Source organism: Heptranchias perlo, chromosome 8, assembly GCF_035084215.1.
Source record: "Heptranchias perlo isolate sHepPer1 chromosome 8, sHepPer1.hap1, whole genome shotgun sequence".
Taxonomy (NCBI): domain Eukaryota; kingdom Metazoa; phylum Chordata; class Chondrichthyes; order Hexanchiformes; family Hexanchidae; genus Heptranchias; species Heptranchias perlo.
In genome coordinates this window covers 41920629-41937127 of record NC_090332.1, presented here as the reverse complement: position 1 = coordinate 41937127, position 16499 = coordinate 41920629, and the positions used below count along the sequence as shown (strand labels likewise).

Below are 16499 nucleotides of genomic sequence, written 5' to 3'. Positions count from 1 at the left end.
TGGAACCTTAAAAGCAGCTGGTGCAGGTTGGAAAATTGGGTGTCCCCTGAAGTGTTTTGGCAATCCCTGTTGCCACCCCAGGAACTGTTTATTTACCCCAATGGACATGTTGAAGGAGACCTGTCTTCATTGTCTCCGCTTCATAAGACAGGCTGCTGCAGAGTTGTGCCATTTACTGCATGATAACCAGTACACAACACCTTGATCAGGAACGTGATAGAAGTAAGGGTTACTACTGCATGAAGCTTTATGCTACCGTATCCTTCCAAGCCACGTCAGGAGATTATATGCCATATCGGGTAGGCTGCAGTATCAAGGAAGTGTCAAATGCCATGTGTGATAGGGGTACCATGTTCATCCCTTTTTTTATGCAGGACAGATTAGCTGGAAATGAGGCACAGCTTTTACCTAGGTGCCAGGGATCCCTCGAGTGCAAGATGTGTGGACATCAGGGCTCTTCATATCAACCCCTGACCTTGAACAGAAAGGGTGTTCACTGAATTACTGTTAAGATGTTATCTGACACCAGAAATTATTAGGCAATTCTGTGGCTGTTATTCAGAAAAGCAGACGTGATACTTTCATTATGCGACATTCCATGATTGCCCGTATTGTTTAAAGCAGATGAAACATTGGGATGGATGCCTCTAAGGAGAACAGGGTTATCCTCTGCATCCACAGCTGCTGATGACCCCACTAAAACTCGCCTATTAGCAGAAGAGCATCTCTGATTAAATGCTTTAGCATCTGTTTGCTGTCATCTCCACCTTCAAAAGAATGCCATGCACAATGAAAGAGTATGTGGAAATGGGCAATATTTATCTACAGCGCTTCATATGGTATCTCCCAGAAGATATGGCAGTTACCAGCTGAGGTTTGTACCTTGATTGGTTGGACCTCACAAGAAATTTGCTCTTTATCTTTGCACGTACTTGCTTTCAATTTGCTACTGATACTGCTAATCTTCTTCCAGCAGCCAGGTACAAGGAAACTGGGTGATTATGCTGACTTGTTTTTACTGAAGGGTGGCTTTACAGCTTTCAATATGGCCGCCTTCCTTTTGGTGGAGTTGCTACTTTACAGCATCAAAGGGAGCAGTATTATCCATGTTTCCGTTGTACAAGTGAGCAAGTAGTCCAGTTTTCTTCCTGCTGCCTCAACTTTTATGGGAAACTGCAGCCCTTAAGAGCTGCTGCTTCACTGGATTTACCACAAAAATCTCAGAATACAGCACAGCCTTCTCCTTGGTCTGCCAGCACAATGCACATGGACCAGCTCAAGCTTAGTTTTGTTATTTTCAGCACTCTCATTACAAGTGGTTTATCTTTTGTCTTCCTCCTGATTTTAGCAGCATTGACTGTTTTTTCACCAGGAAAAATTAGTTTTATCTCAATTGATTGCTTCTATTTGCATTTTTTTTGCATCATCTTCACCTCACAATGAGTTTAGTGTTAATTTTTCAACAGTTGGATTTTCTTGTGTAACTTGAATTGATGCTTTGGTCAGTGCCCATATTGAGCTCCAGTTTTTGCACATTGTTGGGCTTTACCAGTAAGTTACATTTACCAGCTGACCTCAGTGGAAGGCAAGAATTTGAAGATTACCTTTGTCAGGCCATGTTGAAAGACTGATGTGCTAGAAAGTGATCAGTAAGGAAGGGATGATTTTACTCCATGCACATTCTCCATGCTATGGGATCAGACTTTTGGGAATATGGTCTGCAGGTTAAATGTTAAAAGTAGTTATCCCAGATCAGAGATGCATTTAGTTCAGCCATGGTGCAGGAAACCATGAAGATTGAAAAGAGAAGAAAGATGAGATAAAGCAGCAACAACTTGCATTTATATAGCGTCTTTAACGTAGTAAAATGTCCCAAAGTGCTTCACATGAGTGTTCATTAAACAAAATTTGACACCGAGCCACATAAGGAGATATTAGGACAGGTGACCAAAAGCTTGGTCAGTGAGGTCGTCTTAAAGGAGGAGAGAGAGGTATGGAGGCTGAGAGGTTTAGGGAGGGAATTCCAGAGCTTAGTGCCTAGGCAGCTGAAGGCACGTCCGCCATTGGTGGAGCGATTAAAATCGGGAATGCGCAAGAGGCAAGAATTGGAGGAGTGTAGAGTTCTCGGAGGGTTGCAGCGCTGGAGGAGGTTGTGGAGATAGGGATGGGTGAGGCCATGGAGGGATTTGAAAACAAGGATGAGAATTTTAAAATCGAGTCGTTCCCGGACCGGGAGCCAGTGTAGGTCAGTGAGCGCAGGGGTGATGGGTAAATGGGACTTGGTGCGTGTTAGAATACATGCAGCAGAGGTTTGGATGAGCTCAAGTTGATGGAAGATGGGAGGCCGACTAGGAGAACTTTGGAATAGTCGAGTCTAGAGGTAACGAAGGCATGGATGAGGGTTTCAGCAACAGATGAGCTGAGGCAGGGTTGGAGAAATGATTAGGAGATGCCAAGCTACGGTTTTGAAAGCTTGAAGATTTGAGGAGGAAGGAGATATATAATTTGTTTGTCATAATGGTTGAACAGAAGGGAGTGCTAAAAGGAAGGTTGTTTGCTAGGATCGAGATTAGCTTTGAAGAAAAAAAAAATCATCTTTTGAGATAGCAGCTGTGCCATTGGGGTGGAAGCAAATTGGGAAATAGGGTTCACAAAAGTTACGAGAGAAAGTTTTGACTAGGGATCAGAAAGCTTGTGCCAGAGGGCAGGAAGTCAGTACTTTATGCTTCTCTTTATGGAAAAAAAAGGGATGCATTGCATATCTTCTATCACTTGCATGGGATTCCTGCTCTTAAAACCCCCCTACCAATTTGTGAATGTAAACTGTATAACTGCACTCTCCAATGGCACTATTCTGAAAGCCATATCGCACTGGTACTAATCGTATCAATTTCTTTGCCACAACCCAACAATGTGCCTTAACAAGAAGAACACTCCTTGTTACACCTTTGTAATACTTGTTTGCCGTTCTAGCCATTGTTGGGACCTCCCTGAGTGAGATTACCAATTTGTACTAAATTATGAACACTTTTGTGTTCTTGTGTCAATTAGGAACTGGATTTCACAAGATCCTTACAATCAACTTTTATTCCATTGGTTTGGGCTGAGTAAGAACCATGAGCAAACCATCTACTTCCCTTAACTTTTTTTGCTGTATTAAATTTTATGTTGTCCTTCAAAAATCAACTTTATTTCTAAAGTACACACTATACTGTTAATACTCATTTTAAAAAATATTATTTATGTTTAATGTACAGAATTTTTTGATCATCTGGATACACACTGTAATATGCATTATTTTTCATTACATTAAAATTTTTGACACCTTGTCAAGAATCAAATTATTTTCAACATAATAGTACATTGGAAATTTCAGTAGGTCCAGCTTTGTAGTTCAGAAATTTGTTAAATATTTAGAAATTGTTGGCAGTAGTGACGGATCAGCACTTAATACTTTTGTATGACATTCCTTTGCTATTTTAGCAGAGGTGTTCTACCATTGATGTTCCAACAGCCCATGGGTCACATGGTCCATGAACCCTGGCAGTGTGATCAGGGAATGCTCATTACAGTGGAAATTTTTTTACCTTTTTGCACATTTCTTACTAGTTTGACCTATTTGAATTTTGTGGGCTTGGAAGTTTGAAAAGCGTAGTTCATAGAGGTGTTACCTCATTGGTGGATAAATGTTCAATAACAGCACCAAGATCTGTGTAACAGCAGCTTCAGATATTTGCAAATTAATGGAACATTGATTTAAATTTTATACATGGCCCACAAGGTTCTATGGTAAGCACCTAAGCAACTCAGGAAGGCATAAAGCTTTGAAGTTCTTGCGTTAATTGACATTAACCCTTTTTTAAAATAGATTAAGACAGTGGACAGAAGAATGTCATATGCGTGCATTGTTAATATCACAGTAGTTTCCAGGTTAATGTGACATCACTGTTACACTGCAATATTTCTGTCAATGCATTTATACAGTATGCTGCAAAATACAATACGTTTTCTGCAGTGACTTTGATTAACAAATGACGTATATCAAAATGCTCCTAATGTTTTTGCAAATAAAATCAGAATTGAGGGTCACCATTAATGTCCGTCAATATGAAAAGGTTTTCTTTTGAAATCTACCTTTTTAAATGAGTTGTACGAGTAAATGAAAATACTTATTTTGCCTCAAGATCTTTAGATTAAGAAGTTTGTTTATTGAGTTTTTATGTTCTCTTCTGTCACTCATCCTGTTATGTCATTCCCTGCTTTAGAAGCAGCTAGAGAACCTACCCCTGGAGCTCTGCCAATCCTGTTTTAAGCTGGTTGCTAGAAAGGTGGTTCACCCCACGCTGCTGTTGTAATGTTTGTTTTATTTGTGTGAGGAAGAGTCTGGCCTCCTACTGACAGCACGGCAGAGACTACAGTTTTAATTTGTGGGAAATGCTGGAGCGACTGTGTATCCTACAACTCTGGAATTGTGTATGGAAATGGCATAGTCTAGCGAGTCACTGCTTTTTTTTTTATGGGGGGCATGATGTACACTCTGAAATGCTTCATTGGTAAGTTAGTTGTGTTTTCTAGCCGTTGTTACTGATAGAATTAAGCTGCCATTCTTCTATGTAAGCTGTTGAATCTTTCATTTGGTTTCTGTGCTCTATCTGTGATTGGTTTTCTTTGGAAAAAAACTCAATTATATACCAAGTGGTATAAATATGTAATTTCAATTAAAATTTGCAATTATCTTGCTACTTTACAGGGTATGGATGATGTGCAGGTGCGAGCTGCCGCTACAGACATATTTTCTTATCTGGTAGAATATAGTCCATCAATGGTGCGTGAGTTTGTAATGCAGGAAGCTCAGCAAAGCGATGATGTAAGTATTTGTCCTTGCAGCATGTGAATAAACTAATCCTGTTTTAAAATAGAGCTAAAGCAGCATTAGTTAGGACTGTTGATTTTCCTTTAGGTTACTAAATGTTTTAACAGTCTGTTTGTTAACTTCATTGTACACTTCATACATAAATAATTTCAAAAGTCTGCCCAAACATTTTTGGGGTTAAAAATGTGAAGTCTGTTCAGAAAATAAGGCTTGTAAACATTTTACTGGCATCGTGCAAAGCATTTACTCTTAAAATCTAAAGCCAAGTGGAAGTACTTCTGTCAAGATAACAAACACGTTTGAGTCTGGTTACATACTTGCAGTAATTTATTGATCAGATTTTGATGATTCATGTCTCAGTGATTTGTTGTTTATAAAATATCAGGTGGGAAATTAATTTGGAGAGTTTTTGGTTTCACAAAAGGTGCCTGAGAAGTTAAACTATCTGTATGGCCAGTTATAATGGTTGGTATTTGAATCTCTGTTGCTCACACTTGGAAGATTGTAGGGTTGCTATTTTTTTTGAAGGATGAGGTCAAATAGGCTCAAAAGTTTGGACAAAGATGGTTTATTTTTCTTGTGATGTGATAGTACAAACTGACTAACAGCTCCTGGTTTCTTGTGATCTTATATTGTATTTTGTACTTTCCTGAGTGCCTCTGAGACCTCATGCTTCTACAGTAGTTTACTGGAAATGCCTCAATCATAAAGTGCCACTGCACAAAATGCTTGCTGTCATATTATGTCCCTGTACAGTGGTGAGGGTGCTTTGGTTCAGACAAAGCTGGAGCAACCAGTGTGTACCTGTTGTTGGGTAATGTCAGTTCCTCGGAAATTCTACTTGCATTGACCAAGAGGTTGGACTCGTGCTGCTTGTTAAATATAACAGCCACAGTGTTGCATGTCGTGATTCAGAAGTACTTCCACTGGGACCTACTCAAGGTGTTGGGTCAATTCGCATTGTCTGATCACACTATTAAGACCGATCCAATTCAGTGTCACATTTTCTCAACATTCTTGAAATTTTAACTGCTTTCTCATCATAAAATCAGTTTATATGTAGATCCCTAGTTTTCCATATAAATTAGAACAGCTGGCAAAATAGGCATTTATGTTTTTCATTGTAAAATGCTTGTTAAACCAAGTACTGTGGAACACTTGCTGATGGAATTTATCTTTGTTCTTTTGTTGAGTCTCAGAAGCTCAAAATGTTCATTTCACTTTATAAGCCTTGTGAAAAAGGGTTTCATTTGCCACTGTCTGGAAGCTAACTGTGTGGAATAATTTACATTTTCACAAAACACTGTCTTGAGCCTGCCAAGATGAATATTGACACATAGAATTACATAGAATTTACAGTACAGAAACAGGCCATTTGGCCCAACTTGTTCATGCCGGTGTTTATGCTCCATATGAGCCTCCTCCTACCCTACTTCATCTAACCCTATCAGCATATCCTTCTATTCCTTTCTCCCTCATGTACTTATCCTGCTTCCCCTTAAATGCACCTGTGGACTTGTTCATGTCCAAACATTGTGAGGTAGCAATAAGCAAAGTGAACAAGATGCTGGGGTATTTTGTCAAATCAGTTTAGTTTAAATGGCCAGAAGGCTTGATTAAGTGCAGTGCTCTGGTCAGGCCATACCTGGAGTACTGCTTAAATCCCTGGTTGCCATAATATAGGGGGCCATCGAGATCTAATGAGGCTGATTGGTGATAGAGGGATGAGCTAAGCGGAATGATTCAGCTGGGGCTCTTCTAAGAGATTACGAAGAGTGAAGCTTAGAAATATAAGATTTCTATTGGGATAGAAAAAGTAAACTCTGAACAATACTTTTGATATGCAAGGGCAAGAGGACAAAAGGGCACTGGATCAAGATTGTGAAGGGCATGCTTAGGATAAACCATATTTAAACAAGATTTGGTGAACAGCTGAATTGGTTGACAGGCCAGTGTCCTAGCGTCCATTTAAGAAACAGCTAAATGCTGTAATGGAAAAATGACAAGGATATTTTGGAAGGATGAGATCACATGGGCTTAATGGTTTTGATGAAGAATGCTTATCTTGTGATTTGATACTACAAATTGATTAGTGCTTTATTTTGAAATTAGTTACCATTTTAAGGCAGCTTTACTTTAAATTTAATACTGGCACTTTTTTCATTTTGTGCAGGATATTCTCCTAATCAATGTAATCATTGAACAGATGATCTGCGATGCTGACCCTGAACTTGGAGGAGCAGTTCAGCTAATGGGGCTGCTGAGAACTTTAATTGACCCTGAGAATATGTTAGCTACAGCAAACGTAAGCCACTTTAAAATATTTTTTTAAAAAAAGAAATGGCAAAAATGCCTTCTATATATGTATGTTGGCCTAATTGGATTTGCAATTTATGATCTTCTGTCTCCATTCCTGTTTTTTTAAATGCGGTCTGAGTAGATTTACTACTAAGTTGATTTTGATTGTAGTAATGCCCAAATATTGGCTAAAAAAATATTGCACTAACGTAATACATTGAAGCTTGTGTTTTGGGAATACTCAAATATTTTAAATACTTTAGCGGTTTGTGTTCAGGGCTCCTTTTAAATCTTAAACTTCTGACTACTCAATTACCTCTCCTTGCCCCCATGCTTGTTGGCATTATTAATTGGTCCCTTTGCTTAAACCCCATCCTCGTTCCTTTCAAAAGCCCATCCTCAACCTGACCACATTTTCCAACTACCACCTACCTCTGACCTCCTTTTCCCCTCAGCCCCTCAAATGAGCCATTATCTCCCAACTCCAAGCTGATCGCTCCCAAACCACACTCTTTTCAAATCCCTTTAGTCCAATTTCGGCCTTGTTCATCAAGGCTACCCTGGACAAAGTCAGAAATTACATCCTTTGTGATTGTGCCTCCTTGTATTATCCCTCCTTGTCCACCTCCACCTCAACCTCTGCACCATGTTTGAAATAGGCAACCATGCCGTCCTGCTGTATTCTGCTCCTTGGGATTGCACAGTTCCTCTTATCTGTCGCAAAGCAGCCAGTGCATCTCCAGCAGCAGCTTCCCTTCATATCCTTGCATAATCACCTCCATAGTTCCAAATAGATCAATCCTTGACCTCCTCGTCTTCCTCATCTATGTGCTGCCTCTCTGATCATTCACAGTTATGGAGTTAGTTTCCAAATGTATGCTGGCACCCAATTCTATCACTCCACCACTTCCCTGAACCTCATAACCACTGCTGTGCTGCCAGACTCTATCTGACATTGTCAACATTTCCTCCAACTGAACATCATAAAGACTAAAGCCAAAATTTTCAACCTCCAACATAAACTCCCTTCTCATCATTAATTGTGCCCCTTTGCTGGCCATTTGCTCACACTGTGTGAAACCTTAATGCCTGTTCAACCCAGAGCAGAGATTCAAACCCCACATCCTGCCTGTCAACAAGAACACTTACTTCTGCTTCCATCCCTACTCCACCTCCATACTGCAAAACCCTTCTTCACACTTTTCTCACTTCTAGACTCTTCACTTGTACAATGTTGCCCTTGTTAGCCTCTCATTCTCTATCCTCCGTAAACCCCAATGTCCAAAACTCAGCTGCTCATATCCTATCCCACACTGAGCCCTGTTTACTCTCCACCCTATCCTTATCCCAAAAGCATTGAGTATAACATCTTCTTCACCTACAAATTCCTTCACTGCCTTGCTCCACCCTACTTCTTCAACCTCCTCAAGCCTTCTGTCCCCTCCTAAATTTTTCAGTCCTCCGGCTATCTCCTTTGTGCGCCTCTCTCTTTGCCCCTTTGCCCTTCATTGGTGGCAAAACCTTCTGCTGCCTCAGCCCTACTCTGGAACTTCTTTCCAAAACCTTTCCTCCTCTACCTTTAAATCCCATCTTTATTACATTGACTTTATTGCTTTAATACATAATCCTGTAGATCTAATATATATTTGGAACACAATTTAACTAAATAAAACTTGACACTTGCCCTGTTACCTTCATCCTCAGTTATGCTTTTATTTTAACTTTAACCTATTCTTGTCTGGCCTTGACCTTGTAACCTTTATATCCCATTTAAAATCTTCAACTTTACTTTTGCCTGGCTCTAAGGCCCATTTTCTTCGATGTTATTTTTAAAGAAGTGTTCTGATGGTGATAGTACAGGTGTTTGAGTTGTGCATTATGGTACTGTGGGAAACAGCAGATATTCCACTGGTGACAGCAGTATTTTCTGGCGGTTAGACTGTTTGGTGAATATGTTGTTTCAAGTGTGCAGCAAGGTGACAAAGTTGGGAGTGAGGAGATGAAAAGGAGAGAAGGTATAATTATGGCGGGATGTACGTAGATGGGACCCACAGAAGGACTCATGGGATGGTACAGCTGGTTTTAGACACTGTATAAACCATTTTTTTGGACTGCCACATTAACCGTTAATATGTAGGCTATTATATTACAATTAAAATTGTTAGGGCTATTTGTACGATTTCTTGCCACATTGACTTGTGGGTGTTATCATAATACATCTTTGTGAAATGATAGTCATTTGTCAACCTTATGGCATCCGTAATTTTGGTTTTATACTCTGGAAGGAAGGAATGTGTTAAAATACAACACTGGCATTTGTTATTGAAGCCAGCATTATTAAAGATTAACTTGGCTCAACTGCTGGGTGTGATCCATATGGTTTATACTTGTTGAGCCCTAGTTAGTGCAGATTTAGATTTGTTTGTGAAAAATACTTAAGATGTTCTATCACTGCTGTTCTTGAGTGCTTATGTTTCTGCTTTTAGATTTAAAATAAGTTTTAAAATCAATATTTTAAAAAAATTTGTCCAAAATTTGTTGAGATTAAAACCTTTACAAAAATTTATCCATTTGCCCTCTGAAACTTGATTTGAATTTAAAGTTGGGTTCTACTGCTGCATAATCCCATAACACATGCATATAAACAACACATTTCAGAACTTAAGTGATCAAGCAGTTAAGGAGCTCACTAATTATCAACATGTATTCTTGTCATCTTTCTCAGAAAACTGAGAAGACTGAGTTCCTCAGCTTTTTCTACAAACATTGCATGCATGTTCTCAGTGCTCCTTTACTGGCTAATACCACAGATGAAAAACACAGCAGTAAAGGTGGGTTTCAAACTTATCTATGTATTAAAATCCATGTGCCCTATCACCTGTAAATGCTTCCTATGAATGTTTCATTGTTAATTGTGTCTACACCCCTGTGATATTTGTAATTGTGTGTGCCGTTAGTAGGTGGCACTGTAATAATTTTTCTATTTGGAGCACTTAACCCGTAGTCACATTTTCCTTGTTGCACAAGCCCTGTGACTCTATTTCCCCTATTAAAAACACTTGGTTTCAGCCTATGTGTACTTGCCTGCCCTGGCCATTGGATGGTGGTGTGGAACAAATTTGTTGACCCTCATTTGAACATTTTGCAACCAACAATTTTTTTTTTCAGCAGCTGAAATTTCTAATGTCCAAAATATGGGTTTAAACAAAATAAATTCAAAAACATTGTATATTTCACAATAACATGATTAAATTTATCTATTGAATTGTCTTGTCATAATGCTTTCATTAACGTTTTTACTTCAAAGCCTCCACCTCTCCCAGAAGCATTGGGCTAGATATTTTTGCCAAGAGCTCTGACGCATGGGAATAACTGGCATCAAATGCCCCTAAAAAAATCAATCTTTTGAGCTTGCTGCCACACTCCCAGCCTGCCAAATACCCCTGAAAATCTGGGCCCATGCCCGTTGCTGTGCCCAGAATTTTGGGCGTGAGCCTGTTGCTTTGTATCTCTGCCTGTCCTTCGGGACCACTGACCTTTTTAGCCTGGTTGATCTTCCTTGGTAAAAGGAGGTTGTTACTGTTGTCCTTTGCTCACTTCGTAGGAATACTGCCCTGAAACTAGGCCTTGGAGCCCATTACTGTAAATACTGAGATTCCACACTTAAAACATGTTCTTGGTCTTATCTCCGTGGGAGATCAGATCAAGGGGTACAGATACACAAATCACTTAAAGTAGTGACGCAGATAAAAAGGCCATAAAAAAGGCCAATCAAGCACTGATGTTCATTTCTAAAGGGATAGAATTGAAAAGCCGAGCAGTTATGTTAAACTTGTATAGAATCTTGGTCAGATCACACTTGGAATACTGTTCACAGTTCTGGCTGTCATATTATAAAAAGGATACATAGACATTGGAAAAGGTGCAAAAAAGATTCACAAGGATGATAACCAGAACTGAGAGGGTATACTTATCAGGAAAGGCTAGGGCTCTTTTCTCTAGAAAAGAGCAGGCTGAGAGGTGACCTGATGGAGGTCTTTAAGATAATGAAAAGGTTTAATAGGGTAGATGTAGGAGAAAATGTTTCCAATTGTGGGGGAGTCCAAAACTAGAGGTCGTAAATATAAGGTAATCCCTAATAAATCCAATGATGATTTCAGGAGAAACATCTTTGAAAGTAGATAAATCGCAAGGCCCAGAAGAAATGTACCCCAGGCTGTTAAAAGAAGCAAGGGAGGAAATAGCAGAGGCTCTGACCATCATTTTCCGATCCTCCCTGGCTACAGGCGTGATGCCGGAGGATTGCTAACTTTTTGTACAGTTGTTTAAAAAGGAAGAAAAGGATAGACCGAGTAATTACAGGCCAGTCAGTCTAACCTCGGTGGTGGGCAAATTATTGGAATTCATTCTGAGGGACAGTATAAACCGTCATTTAATCAAGGACAGACAACGTGGATTTGTCAAGGAAAGGTCGTGTCTGACTAACTTGATTACCTCCTCAGAAAAGTCAATGAGGAGGGTTGATGAGGGTAGTGCATTTGATAGTCTACATGGATTTTAGCAAGGCTTTTGACAAGGTCCCACATGGCAGGCTAGTCAAAAAAGTAAAAGCCCATAGGATCTGAAGGAAAGTGGCAAATTGGATCCAAAATTGGCTCAGTGGCAGGAAGCAAAGGATAATGGTCGGGTGTTTTTGTGACTGGAATGCTGTTTCCAGTGGGGTTCTGCAGGGCTCAGTACTAGATCCCTTGCTTTGTGTGGTATACATTAATGATTTAGACTTAAATGTAGGAGGCATGATTAAGAAGTTTGCAGATGATACAAAAATTGGCTGTGTGGTTGATAGTGATGAGGAAAGCTGTAGACTGCAGGAAGATATCAATGGACTGGTCAGGTGGGCAGAAAAGTAGAATTCAGTCTGGAGAAGTGTGAGGTAATACATTTGGGGAGATCAAACAAGGCAAGGGAATACACAATAAATGGGAGGATACTGAGAGGTGTAGAGGAACAGAGGGACCTTGGAGTGCATGTCCACTGATCCCTGAAGTTAGCAGGACAGGTAGATAAGGTGATTAAGAAGGCAAATAGGATACTTTCCTTTATTAGCCGAGGCATAGAATGTAAGAGCAGGGAGGTTATGCTGGAACTGGAGAAAACACTAGTTAGGCCACTGCTTGAGTACTGCATAGAGTTCTGGTCACCAGATTACAAGAAAGATGTGATTGCACGAGAGAGAGTACAGAGCAGATTTACGAGGATGTTACCCAGACTGGAAAATTTTAGCTATGAGGAAAGATTGGATAGGCTGGGATTGTTTTCTTTGGAACAGTGGAGGCTGCGGGGTGATTTAATTGAAGTGTATAAAATTATGAGGGTCCTGGATAGAGTGGACAGGAAGGACCTATTTCCCTTAGCCGAGAGATCAATAACCAGGGGGGCGTAGATTCACCCAGAGGTTGGTAGGGGTCTGGAACTCACTACTTGAAAGGGTGGTAGAGGCAGGAACCCTCATCACATTTAAAAAGTGCTTGGTTTTGCACTTGAAGTACCATAATCTACAAGGCTACAGACCAAGTGCTGGAAAGTGGGATTAGGCTGGGTAGCTCTATTTCGACCAGCACAGACACAATGGGCCGAATGGCCTCCTTCTGTGCTGTAGTTTCGATGTAATCATATATATTAAGATTAAAGAGTTCAGTATCTAGGAATGGAATAGTGTATTGTAAATTATATGCCCATTATTGAACTTTCATCAGTAGGGTGGGTCGAAGTAACTCCCATTCTCGAATCTTGGGAGCTTTAGTAAACCATTGCTTTGATACTGTCTTGTCCAAAGTCATCCAAGTTGTCACCGTATATCACTGTTAGGCAAGTTGACCTGGCATCTTTCTCGGCCTTCTTGGCAACTGTTAGCAAAGTTAGCATAAGCAGCAGCTCCACATGCCCGTGTTCATTTAGAGATAGATCTATTTGCCTGCAGATTGATCATAGGAACCTATTATAATCCTAGCCTAATGTGGAGCACTAGGCCACTGAAATGGTCTAAATGCCCATTTCGCCCACTTTAAATTAAGTGGTTTCAGTGATGCTTTATGTACTATAGCTGAAGGTTTTATTTGTTTCCTGGAAATAGATTGTTTCTTTAAAAGGGGTGAAATCTAAAATTATTAGTAAAAGATAAATTTAGAACCAATATCGAGAAGTTCTCAATAATGTGATCAGTATATGGCATGGACTGGTTAGAGTAGTGAAAGTGAAAACACTGGAATAATTTAAACAATTAAATGCTACAATGGGGGTCTTTCTCAATGGATTACTAAGACAGGCTGATGGCCTCCTAATTTAATCTTGACCTATATTAACAATGAGTGTCTTTAACATTACCTTGTACTTGTTTATTAGATGCAGTAGTAGATGGATCCAACAGGAATAGTGCTTTTTGTTCTGGTAAGTTCACTTTACTTATTGAGTTGGTGGATTTTATGGAGATGGAATAACTTGTTCCTTTGGTAGTATGTCCAGTATGGTTTTTAAATACTAAAATTACAGCAGTTCACACTGGTTGCTTTGTTTCTGAAGGAACCAGTTGTGCACACAGATGGCTATTTGAGTCCACTTTGAATGTAGTGGTCTTAACAATTACAATTAGGAACCACCTGTACAAAAAGTCCATACATCCTGCAAGATTACTTTCTATTACTGGGTGATTTTTGTACATATTTGCTTCTTGTAATTGCACCAAGTAGCAAATATTGGCTTGTATCCATTTAAGACAGCAAGAAAGATTTTTACCTAGCTGGTATTGATTTCAAAGCAGTGTGTTCTATATTGGATTTTTATACTTAAAAGTGGCAAGTATGATCAATAAGTAAGTAAATGCATGTGGTGCTAAACCTTTCAGACCTGGAGGTTCCAAGCTTGACGGTCTATTCTGAGTTAACTGATCTCAACTAACACGGCTGTTGGGATGTTAATATTTGGCTCCAATGCCCTTGGGCTATGTAGGCAAAGAATTGGCTGGGGTTCCTGCTCTTGATTGCTACCTGCTGTCACCTGCTAGAAAGTGTGTGTATGGTGGACAAGATGGGGCTTAGCAGTGATGCTCTCCGTTATCAAGTAGTCTGCCCACACTTGCTAATCAAACGCTCTCATGAAGAATGAAGATGTGTTAGAGAGCTGCCAGTACCTATGGAACTGTACCCCTGCATGAGTGGTGACTTCAGGGGCTTATTGTGGCATCCGTAATGGGAATGTAACTTTATTCTTTGCTGATGCATGCAGTGTCTCTTGGTCGCTCTGAGGATAAGTAAAGTTAAAACATCGTATGTAGTTCCCCAACACAAATTCTTGAATCAGACAAAACTATCTCCTACTGCATCTACATGAAGTTTATTTGCAAGCCAAGCGTCCTTTTGGCTTGTTGAGTGCCAAATCAAAAGTTTGTTGATGTTAAATTATGGTCAGTTCCTGTTTTGTGACTGTCCTGATTCCCCACTGCCGAAGCACTGACCTGACTAGAAACTAGATGGAGACTAGCCAGACTAATTTCATTTGGGAGCCTGACTTCCATGAGGGGAGAAAGACTTTCAAACCCAGGTGCTGGAGGTTAAAACACAGTTTACTAGCACACTGTATCACTCAGTCCCTCTGTTTTAGGCTAGTTTTCAAAATGAAACCCAATATGTTGGTCACATACATAACCAAGTTTTATCTTTATTTTTCTTTTAGATAACTTCCAGACAGCACAACTGTTGGCCTTGATTCTGGAGCTACTCACTTTCTGTGTAGAGCATCACACATATCATATCAAGAACTACATCATGAACAAAGATTTACTGCGAAGGGTTTTGGTACTGATGAATTCAAAACATACTTTTCTAGCCTTATGTAAGTTAAAACTTGTAAAAAAAAAAGTAAAACTAATGACTGAATCTCCATACTTACCTGTTTTTTTGCTGCCATGTTTTTAACAATTTATATGGGATTTTATCATCAAATTGAATAGCAGATTCTGTGTCAGATAACTCTTTCCTCTCCCTGTACAACAAACCTAGGCAACCTGGTCAAAACTAGGATTAGAAATCCCCCTCTAGGGTAAAGTCCTTTGCTGTAGTACAGCAGTTTTCAAACTTTCTTCTAGTGCAGTGGAGTCGGCAAATGGTTCCTGGGGTCCACAAAGTCATAACTACTAGAGGTATTTGATAGAGCTGAGTGGCATAAGAGTGAAAGATGAGTAAACCAGTGAGAAATGTGCCTCAAGCACATCATCTGGACTGTACAGAGGGATTAGGATGAGGGTCTGACCAGCTGGGAGAGAGACTTCATGAAACATATATGAAGGACGCTATGTAGTTTAAATAGGCAGTTCTCCCTGACGGTGTACTTCCATACTTTAGTTTCTGGGGAGTCCACGCCATTGTGTCTCAAAACAGGAGCCTCCACCCAATCGGCAAACTATCCCATGTTGATCCCTTTGTTTACAACAAACCAGCACATTGAACTTCAGAGAGAAGATTCTGATGAAATACAAATAATGAGGTCATGTATTTTGCTATCTGAAATTTTGAAAGCTGTAAACAGAATTAATTGCACATTGACACCTTCGTTGGCATTACGAATGTTCGCTTCACATTTTTTCTTCGTGTGATAATGTTAAATTTACAACAAGGCACAAAGTGGAGATGTTTATAAATGTAAAACAATACTGATAAAACACTGCTGCAATTTTATTTGGCACTCTAGATAAACTCAGTTCCAGGGGTCCACAGTCATAAATACTAGAGATGAAAATCTCATTAGTAAAGGGTGTTGGATCGTAGCTCAGAAATCGTGTTGCATCATGTCTTTTCGTACATTTTAGGATGACACTTTTATGGACATTTTAGGTGTCTGTGAGAGTGCCAGAATTATAGGTTCCATACGAAAACTTAGAAAACCACTGCTCTAGCATAACTGCCATGTTATCACTTTGCATCTGTTCCAGTGCCATGTTGCACCTATTGCTAGGAGTTGAGTGGCATTAGCTCACTGATGATTCTATTTTCCCTTCTTCACATCTCAGTTAAGAATAAATGTAAGGAGTCGTACAACACCAGGTTATAGTCCAACAGCTTTATTTGAAATCTCAAGCTTTCGGAGCTTTTCTCCTTCGTCAGGTGAGTGCAGGGTTCCATAAAGGCACAACATATATAGTCAGAGAACAATGCCTGGTGATTACAGATAATCTTTCCAACTGCCCGTTATCACACCTCGGCAGAAAGATAATTACAGCAATCAAAGGAGTGGATGGTGTTCAGACAGGGGAACATTACATCCAAGACTACTGAAT

General features: G+C 39.8%; 1 protein-coding gene across 1 annotated transcript in view; it reads left to right on the top strand.

Annotated features, from left to right (window-relative positions):
- LOC137324580 (serine/threonine-protein phosphatase 4 regulatory subunit 3) overlaps positions 1-16499 on the top strand; it is a 61023-nt gene that overhangs the window by 30930 nt on the left and 13594 nt on the right. Inside the window, exons 7-11 of the mRNA XM_067989027.1 lie at positions 4751-4867; positions 7047-7178; positions 9897-10002; positions 13574-13618; positions 14900-15058. Of these exons, the coding sequence (XP_067845128.1) occupies positions 4751-4867; positions 7047-7178; positions 9897-10002; positions 13574-13618; positions 14900-15058 (559 nt within the window). The remainder of the gene's footprint in view (positions 1-4750; positions 4868-7046; positions 7179-9896; positions 10003-13573; positions 13619-14899; positions 15059-16499) is intronic.